The sequence below is a fragment of the Trichomonas vaginalis genome, chromosome IV (assembly GCF_026262505.1).
Source record: "Trichomonas vaginalis G3 chromosome IV, whole genome shotgun sequence".
NCBI classification, from domain to species: Eukaryota; Parabasalia; order Trichomonadida; family Trichomonadidae; genus Trichomonas; species Trichomonas vaginalis.
The window spans coordinates 31,274,511-31,292,343 of NC_067206.1; the positions used below are offsets into that span (position 1 = coordinate 31,274,511).

The window sequence follows — 17,833 nt, forward strand, 5'->3', positions numbered from 1 at the left end:
TTCAATTTATAAAATCAATTCCCTTGATGAATCAATCGTAAAATTTATTTGTTTTATCCTGACCAAAAATAACATGTCAAACTCAATTTATGAATTTGAATATCGATAATCCAAAGCATAACTATCAAAAGCTTCAAAATAAATTTTACGTCTCAAGTAAGGATGTCAATTCGGAAAATTGTTTTCATTTTAGGAGAATATAATTTTCCATTTGGAAAATTTAAAAAGTGAGACGCGCAGGATTCGAACTTTTTTTAAAAGTTGATTTAAATATATTCTAGTGTGGATTCTAAGGATAATATCATATTTAAAATAAGAATATACTAGTTTAGGTGGTATAATTTTTTTCGATAAATTTGAGAGTGTGTACGTTTAGGGCATCAAAAGTGTCAATTCGCTCAGCGAAAGCTGAGCTAGCTTCGTTCTCGAAAGAATAGGGAAGGAGTGAAAGAGAGTGATACAGATGTTGACACATTCATATCATTTCAACAAATTTTGATCAAATTGAAATTCAATGAAATTCAATTCACTTCATATCCTTCAATCAGTACATTGACATCCTTCTACATCACAATGATAACTCGTGCATCAATAGTTCTACAACTAACTCAGAAAAAACAAGATTTTTACTTCCAGCTTACAGCTTTTAAAAAGTTTCGATGATAAAAATCACTCTACTCTTGTTTATCGATATGTTGTGATAGTAGGTAAACGTATTCTTATCGATATTAATAAAAATATTTTTACGAAAAATCTGAACCAATTACAGAGTTATTCATAAAGTTTATGATAACTGTAATTACTTTATCTTTGTTTAATATTTGAATAAACAATTTAATTTAATTTGCATAATTTTTTTTAGTTGAAAGACAGGAAACTTAGTTGAGTTTGTATTATTTTTATCGTTCAATTCATTGTATCAGTGAGTGATCCAGATATTTAAGATATTTACAAAAAATTTATTAATTTGATGAACAAATTTTAATCAAAATAGCAAAAATCTATTTGATAGCTGTAAGCAAACAATAATTTTTATTTCAAGCAAAATCAATTATTTTCATCTAAACGTATAAAATTGTCAATTTTATGAGAATAAATTTAAAATCTCATGAAATATAAAGGAGAGTAATATTTTTCAATTTTCTTTTTTTCTTTGTCTCAAATATTTTCTGTTGGGAATTTTCTTGTTATCAAAAAATAATTTTAAGATTTGTTTATTTCATTACATACAATAAAATTTTAAAAACTCTATTTGTTCACAAGAAAATTTTTTCCCTTCATATGAAGAAACATTTTGTTCTCCATTTGATGCTGAGTCTAAATCTCGATTTTTGATTTTTCTTCTTTCCAAATTTCTTTTTTCCAAATTAGAAGTTTAATTCAAATTTTCAATAGTTTATATATTTTCTCAAACCGTCTTAGATTTTCTCACTTTTTAGGGATTTTCTCTCAAAATATACAAAAATAGTAATATCAATACATGTGTCTAATATACTTTAAAACCATCGTGATAAAATTCCAAAATGAAGAGTTCTTCTCTCCAAATTTTTTTCAAAATCAAAAAATGAGATAAAAAAATACGTTTGGAAAATTCATTTTTAGCATTTTAGGAATTTTCTCACTTTTCTTCCAAATTGACATCCTTATCTCAAGTTTATATCATTCAACTTGTTATTTGTTTCCAATTATTTTTTATAAATTGACAATCAGATTTTCGAAAATTTATCCTATAACTCTATTTCTCTTCTGGTTTCTTATTTTAACACCATAAGATTGCAGGAATTCTATAATTCTTTTAAATTATGATCAAAATAATCATATGATTTCCATTTTAAGTTTTCATAGAATATCCTTTCGTTGACGATATTGCCAATATTACACCGAATAATAATTATAACTTTTATGAGCTTTTCACCCATAATTGATTTTCTCGATTTGGGAAAATTTGTTCTCATTGAAATGATATTGAAAATTCTGAATACTTTGATCTCAAGCGCCAATTGTCCTTCAATTTATCTTTTCCAGATTTCGATTTTTATTTTTCAATATTTCCCTAGCGATCAATAATCCAAAAGCAGCAATAACGAAACCCAAAATATCAGAAAGCAAAGGGAGGGTTTGTCGATTTGCTCTCATTTACATATAATTCGATATTATAAAAGGTGACCAAACTATTTTTTGAAAGTCCGCCATAACTTTAATGGTACTATTTCAGCGTGTACAATGAATACAAAAATTCTAAGAGTGCCACATAAAATAGTACTTTAGACTTGAGTTAATGCTACCAAGCAAATGTTAAAAAGATGACTTTAGTGTTTTGATAATCAAAGATTAAAATCATTATTGTCTAAATCAATAATCATAACGACAGAAGTTAATGTTTTTTCATAAGTGCTTTAAATCCACTTTTAAAAGTATACCTCAAAAATCAAAATATCAAAAAAAAATTGGCCGATAGGTTTGGCTTTAATTTTTGTCTGCTTTTATGATTTGATATGGATGTTATAATTTTAAAAGTTGAGCCAAATTCACCAATAGATTTTTGAGATTTGCAAATACTCAATAATTTTCAGCGTGTTATCTTTTATTAAAAGAACTATTTGGTTTCAGTATCATATAAATTGATATTTACTTTCTATTTGAACCTTCATTTAGCTAATGATTTAATAATACAGATTTCATCTAGTCCTTATAAGAGAATTTTGAATTTGTTATAATAAAAAAACAAACAGATATAGCTTACACTTCTATAATAAAGATACCTTTTATAGAAATCAGTATGAAATGTGTTTTGGCTTATTGGAAGCATATCAGACATAATCGCCATAATCAAAAAATCTATATACCCAATAAGTAATAAATTTGTCGATATAGATTTTCCATAAAATTAGTTTTTAGTCTGATCTTAAAATAAATTTAATTTTTTATAAAAAAAATCACATTTAAAAGTACCTTTTTAGTAGCTCGAAATCCTGTTGGTGGATTTCGGGCGTACTTCAAAATTAGCTTTTCTTCTACATATGCAAGCTATATTTTAAATATGGAGCAAATCGGATCGGCGAAAGGAGTTTAGTTACCTTTATATTATATCACGATTTATCTTATTCGCCATGTTTTCATAGCATCTTACAAATGTGCTTTTTCAATTTACCATATTATCCATCTTAAGTCGATCAAGAAAATCAATAAAAAGACGATAACATCCATTTCACTTCACATTTTATTTTTTTGTGATGAGTTATCCAGAAAGTACTCGAAAAATCACCAAGGAAGTCATGTTAGCCGAACCACATGTTCTCTGGGAGATAGGAAAAGTTGCTGAAGTTGAATATTTCCCAGATGAATTCGATAAATTAGTTTTAGAAAGTATTGACCATCCAGGATTCGAGAAAGCACTTGAATGGCTTGATGACGGCACTGATAGGATTGCAATCGACCTTGAATGGAAGCCTAACTTCGATAAAACTCGTGGTGAATATCCAGCATCAGTATTTCAGATGGCAACACCACATAAAATCGTTGTTTTGAGGCATCCAGCCGATCTCCCTGGCAATGAAATCCTCAAAAAGTTCTTGATGACACATAAATTCATTGCTAAAGGCTGCAAGACAGATCGTACAAAGATGCAACAGAAATTTGGACCAGATTTCAGTATTGATTTACTTGATTTCGAAAGATTATACCTTATTCCTAATGGATTTTCATCCAACTTCGATGCTATGGTTGTAGAATTCTATAAGAATTCAAGTATTGAATTCAAAGATAAAAACGTCACATGCTCCAACTGGCAAGCTGATGTTCTTACTACACAGCAGGTTTTATATGCTGGTTTCGATGCAACAGCGCTTATGAAATCTTATATCAACGCTGTTAAGAGATATCCTAACGCCATTGAAGATTTCTTGAATAGATCTAAGACAAAGGCCGATAATCAATCCAAGGAAGCGAAGAACTTAAGAAATAAGAAGCATAAATCCGAATTATACGAACACTTCAGAGGATACTTGAATGAAATGATGCCTCTTAATGCAGGTAAGGCATACTGGCTATCTAGAAACTTCTGGCCTCTTTTCAACAAGAAAGAGAAGGAACATCCAGAAAATATCCTTCCAAACTCCGCAGAATTCGGTTTGACAACAATGAGAGGTCCTGTTTTCGAATTACTTTGCCAGATAAAGGGAGTTGATATGTCTTCAATGGATTTCGCTCAGAAATTAAAATTCTGGGATCAAAACGCTTCAAAGAGAGAATTAATGATGAGCCAAATGCTCGACACATACAGAGTTCTCGGTGTCGGCCCTTACGAAGCAATGCAAGGCGTTCAAGACACTCTCGAGATTATGAAGGAGAATAAGATTCCTCTTCCATTCGATCTCGTTTGAGAAAATATCTATTTTATTAAATAATTCCTAGTTTATTTATATTTCATTGAATTTACTCAAAATTCTTTGAAAATTTTGCCTTTTTTAAGTATATAAGCGTCGTAAGCATCATAACGAATAATAGTAAATGTTAAATAATTTAGTGAAATAAAAATGATTTATAATAACTTTCTTTCTAATAATACATTTTAAATTAGAAAATTGGGCCATGAAACTTGGAATACCAAATTAATTGAGAGAGGATATCAGTATATCTCACTTAAGAACTCGTCAATTCTATATAATGGGAGATATACTGAACCATGTTTTCTTCATATTGACCAATTAAATGAATATAGTTTCCTACACATTATTTAAACTTTAAAGATGAGCATGAAATAAAAACATTATATCCAAAAATCAAAAAAGTTTGCAATGTTAATTAATTTTATCTCATGAAATTTTTATCAGGCATATGAGATCGCATCATTTAAAACCAAAGTTTATTGAATTGTGCGCTTTCCCCAAGAAATCCAAACTATATACATTTATTCATACATGATCATGATTTTATACTCCGATAGAAATCAAAAATTCACTGATATCACCACTTGCAAGTGAAAGTGCAGTTTTTCCATCATTAGTCTTTGCATCTTTATCAGCTCCAACAGAGATAAGATATTGAACAACTTCAAGATGACCATATTTTGATGCTTTAATGAGTGGAGTATATCTATAATCATCCTTTGCTTCTTTATCAGCACCAACAGAGATAAGATATTGAACAACTTCAAGATGACCTTCTTCTGATGCACAAAGGAGCGGAGTCCATCCATCATCGTCTTTTGCTTCTTTATCAGCACCAACAGAGATAAGATATTTAACAACTTCAAGATGTCCATATTCTGATGCACAAATGAGTGGAGTTTCTTCTTCATTATTCTTTACTTCTTTATCAGCTCCAACAGAGATAAGATATTTAACAACTTCGAGGTGTCCATAACTTGATGCGCAGATGAGTGGAGTATTTCCATCTTTATTCTTTGTTTTTTTATCAGCTCCAACAGAAATAAGATATTTCACAACTTCAAGATGGCCTTCTATTGATGCATAAATGAGTGGAGAACATTCATGATCATCTTCTATATCTTCATCGCATCCATTTTCTATGAGTGATTTAACAAGGTTGAGATTTCTTTTTTTGCATGCAATATGAAGTATATTTCTTTGATTACCAAGTACTGAATTTTTAAAAGGAACTATTTCCCAAAGACCTTCTTCACAAGCTTTTGAAATCATTCTTTGATTTCCTTGAGATGAAAGCTCATCAAAGAAATTGTAAATGCATTTAATATCATCAGAATTCATAAGTTCTCGTATTTTTGACAGAATTTCTGTTTCATTGTTTTCTTTAATTGATTTTGGTTTCGAATTTGGGAGTTGCTCCTCCGAAGAAGGTAATCTTTTTCCCAATTGTATTAAAAGGTCAATAGCTCCATCAAGTATTTTCAGTTTCATGAATTCTCTGACTGATTTAAGAAGTGTAATGACTTCTCCAAGGTTTCGTGTTATAATATTTGCATTTCGTGTGGAAAAATATAGTTTATTTGCATTGACTGTAGAATGCGCTTGTTTCAGAATATTAATGAAGTCATTAGTTGATAAATTTGCGAAACTCATGATTTGATTGATGTCGTCGATTTCGAATGTAGTAAATAACTTATTGTCGTCAATGTAATCCTCGAGGTGAGACCCAATGTATTCAAAATTAAGTTGAATCCCTTTGCTCATTATAAAAATTTAATTTGTCGTAACTTTACAAAAGTCAAAATTTTTGAATCTGATAATTTTTTTTTAATATTTTAACCTGTATCATTCTTTTACTATATATTCTTGATTGCATTCAACAAAGTAGAATTTGGGACTTTAATTATCAAAATTCTTATTCACATTGTTGGCTTTTGTCTCGGAAGAAAGATACATATAGTGCTTTTGGGGGGTGAAAAAGAAGTCCTATACAAATTTCGATTCAAACACATTAAAATGTTATGATTTTTTCTTATTCATAACATTGCAATACCTAAAGATATCCATTCATATTTTATTATAATCCTTTAAGGCATACAAAAAAGTCTTTTAAGACTATGATATAAAATATAGAGATTTTTTTTTGATTGATTGAAAAATCAGCGAATCCTTCATATCAGACTTAAAACTTACTAATATTTGCTATCAAATATGTTCTAATCATTTAATAGTATGCATCTCCTTTTCCAATTCAAGATGTACAGGTATTTTTGGTTGAAAAAAAGTAAAAATTACATTATGGTAAAATATCCTACATCAGAAAAGTGACAAAGGATTTCGGAATCATAAAGGATAAGCAAAAATTATTCCAAACTCAGAAATGAGCATTAAGCAACAAAAAAAGTTATAATTAAATAGCAAGGGTACATGACTGAGAAAATTTTCAAAATTTCAATTTTTTTGATTCAAAAAGACAGATTCATGTGTAAGTACAGTCTAACCTTTACTGTTGAGAAAGAAAAATTGCTTGAAATTGATAATAATAAATTAACTTATCGATTTTTACTTTTGCTATTTATAAATTTACTGTGTAGCTTCATTAACAGGCTCCTTTGGTTGTTCTTCCTTTGGCTGCTCCTCTTTTGGTGGTTCCTCTGCAGCTGGTTTTTCAGAAGTCATTTTATTTTTAACTTCGTGGTATTTCTCGGAGGTCTTATTGGCAACAGCAGTTGCAGTCTCTGAAATCTTTGCAGAGGCTGTATGGATTCCTGCCTCAACCTTTGTTGTAACTGGTTGAATTGCTTTATTAATCTTGTTACCAGCAATAGATAATGTTTGGCTAAGAGAATCTAAGAATCCTGTTGGTTTTTCACCAGGAAGCTGAACTAATGGTTGTCCAGCTTGATAAATTCTAGTATCTTCATTTGAAACGTAAATTGGAAGATACATAAGTTGATACCTGATTGCTCCATTCATTTCTGTCATTGGATAAACAGCCATAGCTTGTGGAGCTCCTTCTTGATGTGCAGGTTCTGCAGACATTTTTATGATAAAAAAATTTCAAATTGTAAAGTTTACATTTATTATTTCGGTGATTTTTGAATAATTTAACACATATGTATTTGATGATAGATTTTATTTCATGCTAAATTGAAATAAGCCGAAAATTTATTGTTCATTTCACTTTTATACCATTATGCTTATTGTATTGTATTAATGAATTTCAAAGTTAATTCAGTAAAAATCTCAAATTTTGAATAGATAAAAAGTTGTAAATTTTTCAATTTATCGTAGGAAATTATATATTTGTTATAATTATTTTCCTAAGATAAATTGAAGAAAGTACATGCACGAAAAGTGACAATCTCTTCTTTTTTCCTAGGGTTACTGATTGCTTCCTTTCTGCTCTTCATGCCAGAAATGGAAGAAATGATTGGTGCAGAATGATTTATTACTCAAATTGGCAACTATCTTGTAATATACAATTCGTTGCATTGTCAGTTATTATCCCACATTATTCAATTTAAGTTCAACCTCGTTAATTTAAATCATATTGCAGTGGTACCATCGTGTTGAGATAAGACCAAGATTACACATGTTAAAACCACACATTAAAAATCGAAATTTTGCATCTCCAAAATGGAACGACAGAATTCCTCGTAATTTTGGCTTTCTACGCACCTTATGATACATATTCAAATTACTTGAATATAGAAAAAGTTACTAAGATTTGAGGAAATTTTTGCAATAATAAATTAAAAATCGGTTTTATTATATAAGTTACTTATGAATTAAAATTACCTCTATAATTAGTGTACAGTGCCTCACATAATCTTTGGATATTTCTGATTTCAAATTTATACATTTTGATTGGAATATTCATAACTCAAAACTAGATGATAATTACTACATTTATGCGAATACAGTACGTATCCATTCATCTATTTACTTGTTGTTGTTGAAATAAAAACATTATTATTTTACTATCTTAAAATAAGAATTTTGTTGTGTTATTAATATTTTTATCAAAAATGATGACATTATATCAACCATTAAATGAAGTTTTATCAAATTCGATATCAAAATCAAAAATCAGATGTTTTTTATGAGTAAAAACGTGTTAATTAGGCGATTTGACTAATTATACATTACATTTATTTTCCAAATTTTTTTTGAAATTGATTTTTTCAAGAGAAAAATTAATTTTTTGATTTTCATTTTTGAATTTTTGAATTTTTTTTGGAATTTTGAGTTGATCAATTAAGCAGAATGAGTTATGGGAATGCTTTAAACATCTCACAATGTGATGAATTAAAGATGAATCTTAAAAAAATTACTTTAAATCACAAAAATCATCCTTATTATCATTTGTTCCAAAAAGGATAGTACTAAGTATTGATAAACCATGATCTATATTAGTAAAATACTTGAATAAAAAGTATAAAAGTAAAGTTTTTATTCGTTTTTATATTAGATTTAAACGAAAACATGTTTCATATTAATATCTTAGTCGACAGATGAGATTTTATTCGTATTTGTTAGCATTCAGTAGACATTCTAATATTGAATTTTAAATTTTACTTAAAATTATTAATAAATGTGAGGTTTTGCTTCGATTTCTGATTAATTTGATTAAATTGTCTCGACATGCATCTTGAATAATATCGTTTCTTGAGGAACTCCAAGATTTTCAAGAGACTTCTTGCGATATTTGATAAATGATAAGAACTCTCATTTACGAAAAAAGGTTTATTGAATATAAAATATTTCTGTAATGACTCATTTTCATTATACTATTTTCAGTCAAATCCTCAAAAGTTAATATTCAAATCTCTTATTTAGCTGAGAAACTGGATACTACATAATGGATCATATTTATGTAAGCTGGAAATGGTATAGTTACATTCAAAAGCCCCAATTCTGCTTCAATTTGAAATTCAGAATATGAATATTGATGTTCACTTATATTTGAAATTACATTTGATATTTAAATCATAATTTGATGATTAATTGATAAAAATTATAGAAATTAAAATCAATTATGAAATTTTATTCTCTTGATAACTTTTCAAAATAAGATCATATTATTCATATTTGGAGCCTACTGATTCTAAATATCCTATTTATTTGAAAATCTATCGTTTAGAACTCTCGCGAATGTTCCTTGTTCACTTATCTAACCAGACTCGCACTTGATTTTATATAACTTAGAGATTAGTAGATTTATAGCATCTTTTAAATTGAGGTTAGAACAAAGTTTTTGAAAGGACGATTTGAAAGTAATGGAAAATAATATTTGATGTTGTATAACTAAGAACAGATTTTTATCTATAAAGATTTTTTTATTCTCAATTGCAACGTTTTTTATAAAATAACGAAAATATGATTTTATATATGCATAAAATAATTCTTTAGTTTTTAAAATAAATCAAAACTGTCATGTTTTCATACCATAACCGTTTTCTTTATATGAATAACTAAGTGATGATATAAAGATCTATATACCGTCAAAATATTTCATTGCTGATTGAGATCAAGTTGGAAGAAATAATTCAATAATGTAAAATTTATCTCAAAAAAATAATATTTTATATGAAGCATAAAGAATAAAATGATTCCAAAATACAAATTTTTATTGAATTGATTTAGAATTAGATTTATGCTTTTTATTTAAAACCGAAAATTTCATTTATTTATTATGAATTCAAGTGAAGTTAAAATTTTATGATTTTCATCCAAATAAAAACTTATTATATCGTTTTTTTTAAAACAAAATATGATTCCTCTACTAGTTTATAGAACAAGTTCTGCAGTATCGACAAATGCAAGTAGCGTTGCAAGCGGTTATGCTGAAAATCCTTCTACATTACCAGACCAGTTTAAGTATGAAAATTGTGAAATTGAAAATATATTTAAAGGAGGTTATACAAATCATTTTTACTCTTTAGCCAATGGGACCTCAAAGTGCTTCTATGGAAGTTACATTATTGCTGGAAATGCTTCTTACGGTATTGAGTCAAAAACTATTAGAATATTCAAAGAAAATGACCATGTGAAGAAAGATATCGTATCAACTCGGTCATTTCAAAACGCTGTCGCAGTTATTGCAGCCAACTCTACAAATGCTGATGTAGCGTATAATTTTGCTTTGTACTCTCCCGTGGTTTCTAAGGTTACATGCTCTGAAGATTGCTTACTTCAAGTAGTTAAAATACCTAACCCTATATCGTATACTACAGATAGTAAGAATACAAAGGAAATTAAAGTTTTTATCATCATTGACCATGCTCCTCCAGATGTATTAGAACAAAAATACCAATTCTCCACAGAAAACAAATCATTTTCATTCGAAAACCTTGTCGCCGTTTATTCAAAATCTCGTAAACCTTCTATATCAGCTACCTCCCAGATCACTGCCAAAATGACCGTAGATGGAAGTGACTCCACACAAGATGGCAATGTAATCGCAGTCAAAGTAAATTATGACGATTTGCTCAAAACTGACCCTTCAGACGATAAGAACGAGACAATTAACTATTCAACAGAGAAATCTACAAAAACTGCTATTTCACTCTTCAAAGCAGGTTTAGGCACTGTAACCGATAATGGAGCTTCTTTACTGACACTTAATGGACTTGGTTGGGTAGGTACAGGAACTTCTTACACAATACTTGATAGTGGCGATCAAGGTAAGGATATCGCAATCGCAGTCTCAGCAACCCTCGGAGCTGTCTCGTTGGTCCTCCTTCTCGCACTTGTCTGCCAATGCAAGAAGAAATGCTAATTTTTTTAATTCATTTACCATTTAAACTTTTTTTATTTATGCCGAACTAATGCTATTTACTTTTATCATATTTAATCCTATTTAGGTTTGTATTATTTCAATATTTCGATGAATTTTCTTTGATTCCATTTTGAGGGATGAATACGCTTGGTACAATGTGTCTAAGTCAAAAAAGTCTTATTAGATCCGATTGCTGGAATTATATTGAATAATTTTGGTTAAGCCGAATTGGCAACTTGCCTTACATCCAAGTTAAAAGTTTAGTCGTTCTGATGCATGAAAATCGTTTGAGGCATTCATTAATAAAAAGACAGATAATTATTGAGATTATCACCAATTGTTTAACCAAAAACCATCCAAGTATTGAAAATATAGGAGAAGAATAGATTGCTATTATTCATAAGGTGTTTTAATCTTTCTAAAATGATTTCTCCCTGAAATCAGAATCAAATTTTATACTAAAAGGTACATGCACGAGACTTCCCAACGATAGATTTTCAAATAAATAGGATATTTAGAATCAGTAGGCTCCAAATATGAATAATATGATCTTATTTTGAAAAGTTATCAAGAGAATAAAATTTCATAATTGATTTTAATTTCTATAATTTTTATCAATTAATCATCAAATTATGATTTAAATATCAAATGTAATTTCAAATATAAGTGAACATCAATATTCATATTCTGAATTTCAAATTGAAGCAGAATTGGGGCTTTTGAATGTAACTATACCATTTCCAGCTTACATAAATATGATCCATTATGTAGTATCCAGTTTCTCAGCTAAATAAGAGATTTGAATATTAACTTTTGAGGATTTGACTGAAAATAGTATAATGAAAATGAGTCATTACAGAAATATTTTATATTCAATAAACCTTTTTTCGTAAATGAGAGTTCTTATCATTTATCAAATATCGCAAGAAGTCTCTTGAAAATCTTGGAGTTCCTCAAGAAACGATATTATTCAAGATGCATGTCGAGACAATTTAATCAAATTAATCAGAAATCGAAGCAAAACCTCACATTTATTAATAATTTTAAGTAAAATTTAAAATTCAATATTAGAATGTCTACTGAATGCTAACAAATACGAATAAAATCTCATCTGTCGACTAAGATATTAATATGAAACATGTTTTCGTTTAAATTTAATATAAAAACGAATAAAAACTTTACTTTTATACTTTTTATTCAAGTATTTTACTAATATAGATCATGGTTTATCAATACTTAGTACTATCCTTTTTGAACAAATGATAATAAGGATGATTTTGTGATTTAAAGTAATTTTTTAAGATTCATCTTTAATTCATCACATTGTGAGATGTTTAAAGCATTCCCATAACTCATTCTGCTTAATTGATCAACTCAAAATTCCAAAAAAAATTCAAAAATTCAAAAATGAAAATCAAAAAATTAATTTTTCTCTTGAAAAAATCAATTTCAAAAAAAATTTGGAAAATAAATGTAATGTATAATTAGTCAAATCGCCTAATTAACACGTTTTTACTCATAAAAAACATCTGATTTTTGATTTTGATATCGAATTTGATAAAACTTCATTTAATGGTTGATATAATGTCATCATTTTTGATAAAAATATTAATAACACAACAAAATTCTTATTTTAAGATAGTAAAATAATAATGTTTTTATTTCAACAACAACAAGTAAATAGATGAATGGATACGTACTGTATTCGCATAAATGTAGTAATTATCATCTAGTTTTGAGTTATGAATATTCCAATCAAAATGTATAAATTTGAAATCAGAAATATCCAAAGATTATGTGAGGCACTGTACACTAATTATAGAGGTAATTTTAATTCATAAGTAACTTATATAATAAAACCGATTTTTAATTTATTATTGCAAAAATTTCCTCAAATCTTAGTAACTTTTTCTATATTCAAGTAATTTGAATATGTATCATAAGGTAAGTAAAAAACCAAAATTACGAGGAATTCTGTCGTTGCATTTTGGAGTTGCAAAATTTCGATTTTTAATGTGGGATTTTAGCATGTGTAATCTTGTTCTTATCTCAACGCGAGGGTATAGCTGCAATATGATTTAAATTAACGAGGTTGAACTTAAATTGAATAATGCTGGAGAATAACTGACAATGCAACTAATTGTATATTACAAGATAGTTGCCAATTGGAGTAATAAATTATTCTGCATCAATCATTTCTTTCATTTCTGGCATGGCGAGCAGAAAGGAAGCGATCAGTAACCCTAGGAAAAAAGAAGAGGGGTGTCACTTTTCGTGAATGTACCTTTTTATACTATTCGCTCTATAAAATGATCATATACAGTCAACCTAAACCTTATTCAGAATATTTTTTAAATATGTAATAAACAGAAATTCATCAAAAGTGACAGCTCTCAATTTTTTGACATTTGTAAATTCTAAATTGAATGAGAAAAATGAAATAATACTAAGCATAATACAATATTCTAGATTTAATTATAATCAGGAAAAGTTAGTTTTGAGAGTACTTTTCATAGGCATATAGAATGAAATCTTCTGAAAAAGAATATCACATAAACTCATATTATTTTCTAATATATAACTATTTTATATAAAAATCAAATTCAATGATCTTAAAAGCGAAGGATAAACCTCAAAATTTACGAATATAATGAGTGGGAATATTTCATATGGTTTTATGATAGATAAGCATTATATTCCCACTCATTATATTCGTAAATTTTGAGGTTTATCCTTCGCTTTTAAGATCATTGAATTTGATTTTTATATAAAATAGTTATATATTAGAAAATAATATGAGTTTATGTGATATTATTTTTCAGAAGATTTTGTGTTCTTCTTCAAAATTTTATTTTTTTATTAAAAAGAATCTTTACAAAATATACATTTACTTAAATTAATATTTAAAAACGTGCTCTATCAAAAGTTCCAAAAATTCAATATTTTAGCTTTTCTGAGGTGTCACTTTTGATGAATTTCTGTTTACAACAAATATGTTCGCATTTTATTGTTTTAGAAAAAGTGACTTTTATATCCAAATGTTGTTTCAATTATTTTCTTTTTCTTGCTCAGTGAAGCCAGAAAAATATCGTCGTTGCGATCAATCACCTTTCTGTCTTCGCAATAGAGATATCGATGCTCAACATTGGTCAATTAAACCAGAAAATGTTAATTTTAACTCTCAAAGTTTCACAGCAGTCATTGATGATAATGATCATCTCTCACAACTTGACTTAGCAATTTCTGTTTTGAAATCAAATTCATTACATATTAAAGTAAAACCACATAAACAAGAATCATTCAACAGATTTGATACAGAAACAGAGCCAATATTAATAGATCAGAACACAGTTAGAGATTTTGCTCCAATATCCGTTGATAAACAAGCATCTCAGGCTACAATTTCTTCATCAAATTCAAAATTTGTTGTCAACTATTCTCCATTCAAGGTAACAGTTATCGATAACTTAGGCGAAACAGTTGTAGTCAACTTCAACGATACAGCAATTTTTGAAACTAGTCTAGATAAAGAACAATATCCAGATTTATACAAAGAGCATGATTTCAATGGTTTCCATGATACATTCAAGAATGGTCCAACAGCTGTTGCTATGTCATTCAGATTCAGTGGCAAACAAACAAGATTATCCGGACTTCCTCAACATACTCTTCCATTATCACTAGGAAACACGAAACCAGGCGATCCACTTCGTTTCTTCAACACTGACATCAACGAATTCGAAATTGGCAACGGAATGTCCATGTATGGCGCAGTTCCTTTTGTATTAATGCATTCTCTTGACAAAACTGCTGGTTTATACTGGTCAAATCCATCCGAGACCTGGGTTGATATCAATAATGCCGAAGATAGATCACATTCCGATATCAGGTTCATTTCCGAAGGTGGCTTCATCGATTTCTACATTTTCCTCGGCCAACCATCTGAAATTTCCAACTCCTTCACAAAATTGGTCGGACGGCCACTCCTTCCGCCACTTTTCGGTTTGGCATATCACCAATGCCGCTGGGGATACATGACTCAGCGAGACTTCCAGGAGATATCCGAAGCGATGGATGAAAACGGAATCCCTCACGATGTCATGTGGCTCGATTTAGACCATACAGACGACAGAAAATACTTCACATTCCATCCGAAGAACTTCCCTGACCCGAAAGGCATGCACGAGTTCTTTGCAAAAAATAACAGATACGTTGTTACCCTCGTTGACCCACATATCAAAGCCAGATCTGAATATTGGGTTTATCAACAAGGAAAAGACAAAGGAATCTACATGAAAACGAAGGACGGCGGAGAGTACAACGCTCACTGCTGGCCAGGAACCTCAGCATGGCCCGATTACATGAATCCAGAAACAAGAAATTGGTGGGAAACACTTTTCCAGTTTAGTAACTACAAGACGAGCTCACCAAACACATACATATGGAATGATATGAACGAAATATCAGTTTTCGATGCAAGCGACAACTCATGTCCAAGAGATTTAGTTCATTACGGAGATATCGAAGAAAGAGAGATCCACAACATCTACGGACACATGATGATCAGTAGTACATGGGGTGGATTACGTAAAAGAACAACAAAACCAATGAGACCGTTCATTTTAACGAGATCTTTCTTCGGAGGAAGCTCCAGATACGCTTTTGTATGGAGTGGAGATAACAAGGCTGACTGGACCCACTTGAAGAACTCAGTTCCAGTAGTTTTGAGCCATTCTATTGCTGGTATAGTGTATACTGGTGCAGATGTCGGCGGATTCTTCAATTCTCCGGACGAAAACCTTCTCAGCAGATGGTTCTCCGTTGCTGCATGGACATATACCTTCTTCAGAGAGCATTGCCATCATTTGGCAAATATGAGAGAAATTTATAAGATAAAGAACGAAAATTACAGAAACTTAGCGAAGGAAAGTGTTGTAGAGAGATACAAGATGCTTCCTTACTGGTATACATTAGCTCACGAGTCCAATCAGACAGGAAATCCAATTGTCAGACCATTATTCTACGAATTTTCAAGCGAAAACTTTGCTGACGAGAAGTACTTAGATTGCGATGACGAAGTAATGCTTGGAAAGCACCTCTTGGTCATTCCATTCCTCGAAGAAAACCAAGAAAGTGGAAGAGATATAATTCTCCCTCAAAAAGTTAATTGGTTCAATTTCAGAACTTTACAAAAGTATTCAATTTCACATGCTTCTTTTGAAAACTATGGCCAGACACTAGTATTGATCAGGGAAGGTTCTGTTGTTCCAATCAAAGACAGGATCAGGAAATCCTCGAGGTTCATGCACTACGATCCATTCACTCTCATCATTGCCACCGACAACAATGGATTTGCCAGTGGTAGACTGTACGCAGATGATGGATTAAGCGAGGACTTCGCAAAGGGAAGCTTCGTTGATAGAGAATTCACTCTTCAAAACGGAAAACTTTCGAACAAGGCTGTTACAAACGGTTTTGACAGGAAGTTCCTCGACGATTACGATGTAAAAGTTGAGAGGATCAAAATCACTGGATATCCATCCAAGCCTTCCTCCGTTAAAGGCCCGAATGGAGAGTTGGAGTTTGAATATGAGGATGGAGTCATTGACATTTCAAAGGCAAATCTTCTCGTAAGAGATGATTGGACATTGACAATCCAATAAAAAATATAAATTATATTTTTTTTTCTCATATAATTTCTTACATATACATTTTACATGTAACAGATAATCTTTAAATGAATCCTTAAGATTTGGCATTCTGGATTTTTCACTATCAAGAAAACTAAACTTGATATCATATTCTTCGCTTCGGTCTCTCAAAATTTGAGATAATAGAAAGCTTTACACGCGAAGAATATGATTTCAAATTTACTTGAATAATAAATAATTATATGTAATATTAATATAATCATTCTTATATATACTGTGCTATATTATAGTATAATCAAATTTCAATACAATGATTATTCATTTACTTTTTATTTTGAAGTTATGTGATTTTAGCACACTTCTTACAGAGGGTGATACACAACCCTATTAATTATAGTAATATTACATGCTATGTAATTGATTTATCTAAAGGAAAATGAAAATCAAGGGACCATAAAAATGAGACATTCTAATTAATTGATTATTAGAAAGTGTATATGTTAAAAAATTATAGAGAGAAATCAATAATAACTTTTTATCTTCAAGAAAAGACAGCAAGTATGTACAGGGCAAGATGCAAGACACGCAATTGCTGAGCGGATGAAAGTTTAATAATATATGTGATCATATATAAACTATTAAACTCTATATTATTTTGCACCATGCAAAATAAGGACATCTGCTATTTCATTACGATGATGATATTTTGCAATTTGAAGAGCGGTTTGTCCAAATGCATCTTTAGCATTGATATCTGCACCATGAGAAAGAAGAAATTTGACTGTTTTTATATCATTTTCACGTGCTGCACGATGAAGATTGGTTTCTCCATAATTACATTCTTCATTGATATTTGCTCCATGTGAGAGTAGAACTTCGGCCATTGCTTTATCATATAACTTTAATGCTCTCTGAAAAGCAGTCTCTCCAGCGTAATCTCTTTCATCGATATTTGCACCATGGGAAAGAAGAAATTCAACTGCTCCTTTACTATTCACCTCTATTGCACG

General features: G+C 29.8%; 6 protein-coding genes across 6 annotated transcripts, besides 5 other annotated features; 3 read left to right on the top strand and 3 right to left on the bottom strand.

The window, feature by feature from the left end:
• Positions 1–2,158: 2,158 nt before the first annotated feature.
• Positions 2,159–3,081: a mobile genetic element.
• Positions 3,082–3,233: 152 nt separating this feature from the next.
• On the top strand, positions 3,234–4,530 carry TVAGG3_0200910 (exonuclease 3'-5' family; the record flags this gene model as incomplete). Its single annotated transcript, XM_001305016.2, has 1 exon — positions 3,234–4,382. The coding sequence occupies one exon, from the start codon at positions 3,234–3,236 to the stop codon at positions 4,380–4,382; it is 1,149 nt and encodes a 382-aa protein (XP_001305017.1).
• A 401-nt stretch (positions 4,531–4,931) lies between these two features.
• TVAGG3_0200920 (ankyrin repeat protein family) lies at positions 4,932–6,152 on the bottom strand (the record flags this gene model as incomplete). The annotated part of the gene is made up of 1 exon (XM_001305015.1): positions 4,932–6,152. The coding sequence occupies one exon, from the start codon at positions 6,150–6,152 to the stop codon at positions 4,932–4,934; it is 1,221 nt and encodes a 406-aa protein (XP_001305016.1).
• A 732-nt stretch (positions 6,153–6,884) lies between these two features.
• Positions 6,885–7,443, bottom strand: TVAGG3_0200930 (uncharacterized protein; the record flags this gene model as incomplete). Its single annotated transcript, XM_001305014.2, has 1 exon — positions 6,972–7,430. The coding sequence occupies one exon, from the start codon at positions 7,428–7,430 to the stop codon at positions 6,972–6,974; it is 459 nt and encodes a 152-aa protein (XP_001305015.1).
• Positions 7,444–10,108: 2,665 nt separating this feature from the next.
• TVAGG3_0200940 (uncharacterized protein) lies at positions 10,109–11,787 on the top strand (the record flags this gene model as incomplete). Its single annotated transcript, XM_001305013.1, has 1 exon — positions 10,165–11,172. One exon carries the CDS (start codon positions 10,165–10,167, stop codon positions 11,170–11,172), a length of 1,008 nt encoding a protein of 335 aa, XP_001305014.1.
• Positions 11,788–13,532: 1,745 nt separating this feature from the next.
• Positions 13,533–13,569: a mobile genetic element.
• Positions 13,533–13,569: a terminal%2Cinverted (terminal inverted repeat of Banshee-A3 transposon ID:TVAGG3_0200950).
• Positions 13,570–14,124: 555 nt separating this feature from the next.
• Positions 14,125–14,162: a mobile genetic element.
• Positions 14,125–14,162: a terminal%2Cinverted (terminal inverted repeat of Banshee-A3 transposon ID:TVAGG3_0200960).
• A 48-nt stretch (positions 14,163–14,210) lies between these two features.
• Positions 14,211–16,835, top strand: TVAGG3_0200970 (glycosyl hydrolase; the record flags this gene model as incomplete). Its single annotated transcript, XM_001305012.1, has 1 exon — positions 14,211–16,835. The coding sequence occupies one exon, from the start codon at positions 14,211–14,213 to the stop codon at positions 16,833–16,835; it is 2,625 nt and encodes an 874-aa protein (XP_001305013.1).
• Positions 16,836–17,473: 638 nt separating this feature from the next.
• On the bottom strand, positions 17,474–17,707 carry TVAGG3_0200980 (protein ubiquitination; the record flags this gene model as incomplete). Its single annotated transcript, XM_001305011.1, has 1 exon — positions 17,474–17,707. One exon carries the CDS (start codon positions 17,705–17,707, stop codon positions 17,474–17,476), a length of 234 nt encoding a protein of 77 aa, XP_001305012.1.
• Between the last annotated feature and the right edge of the window lie 126 nt (positions 17,708–17,833).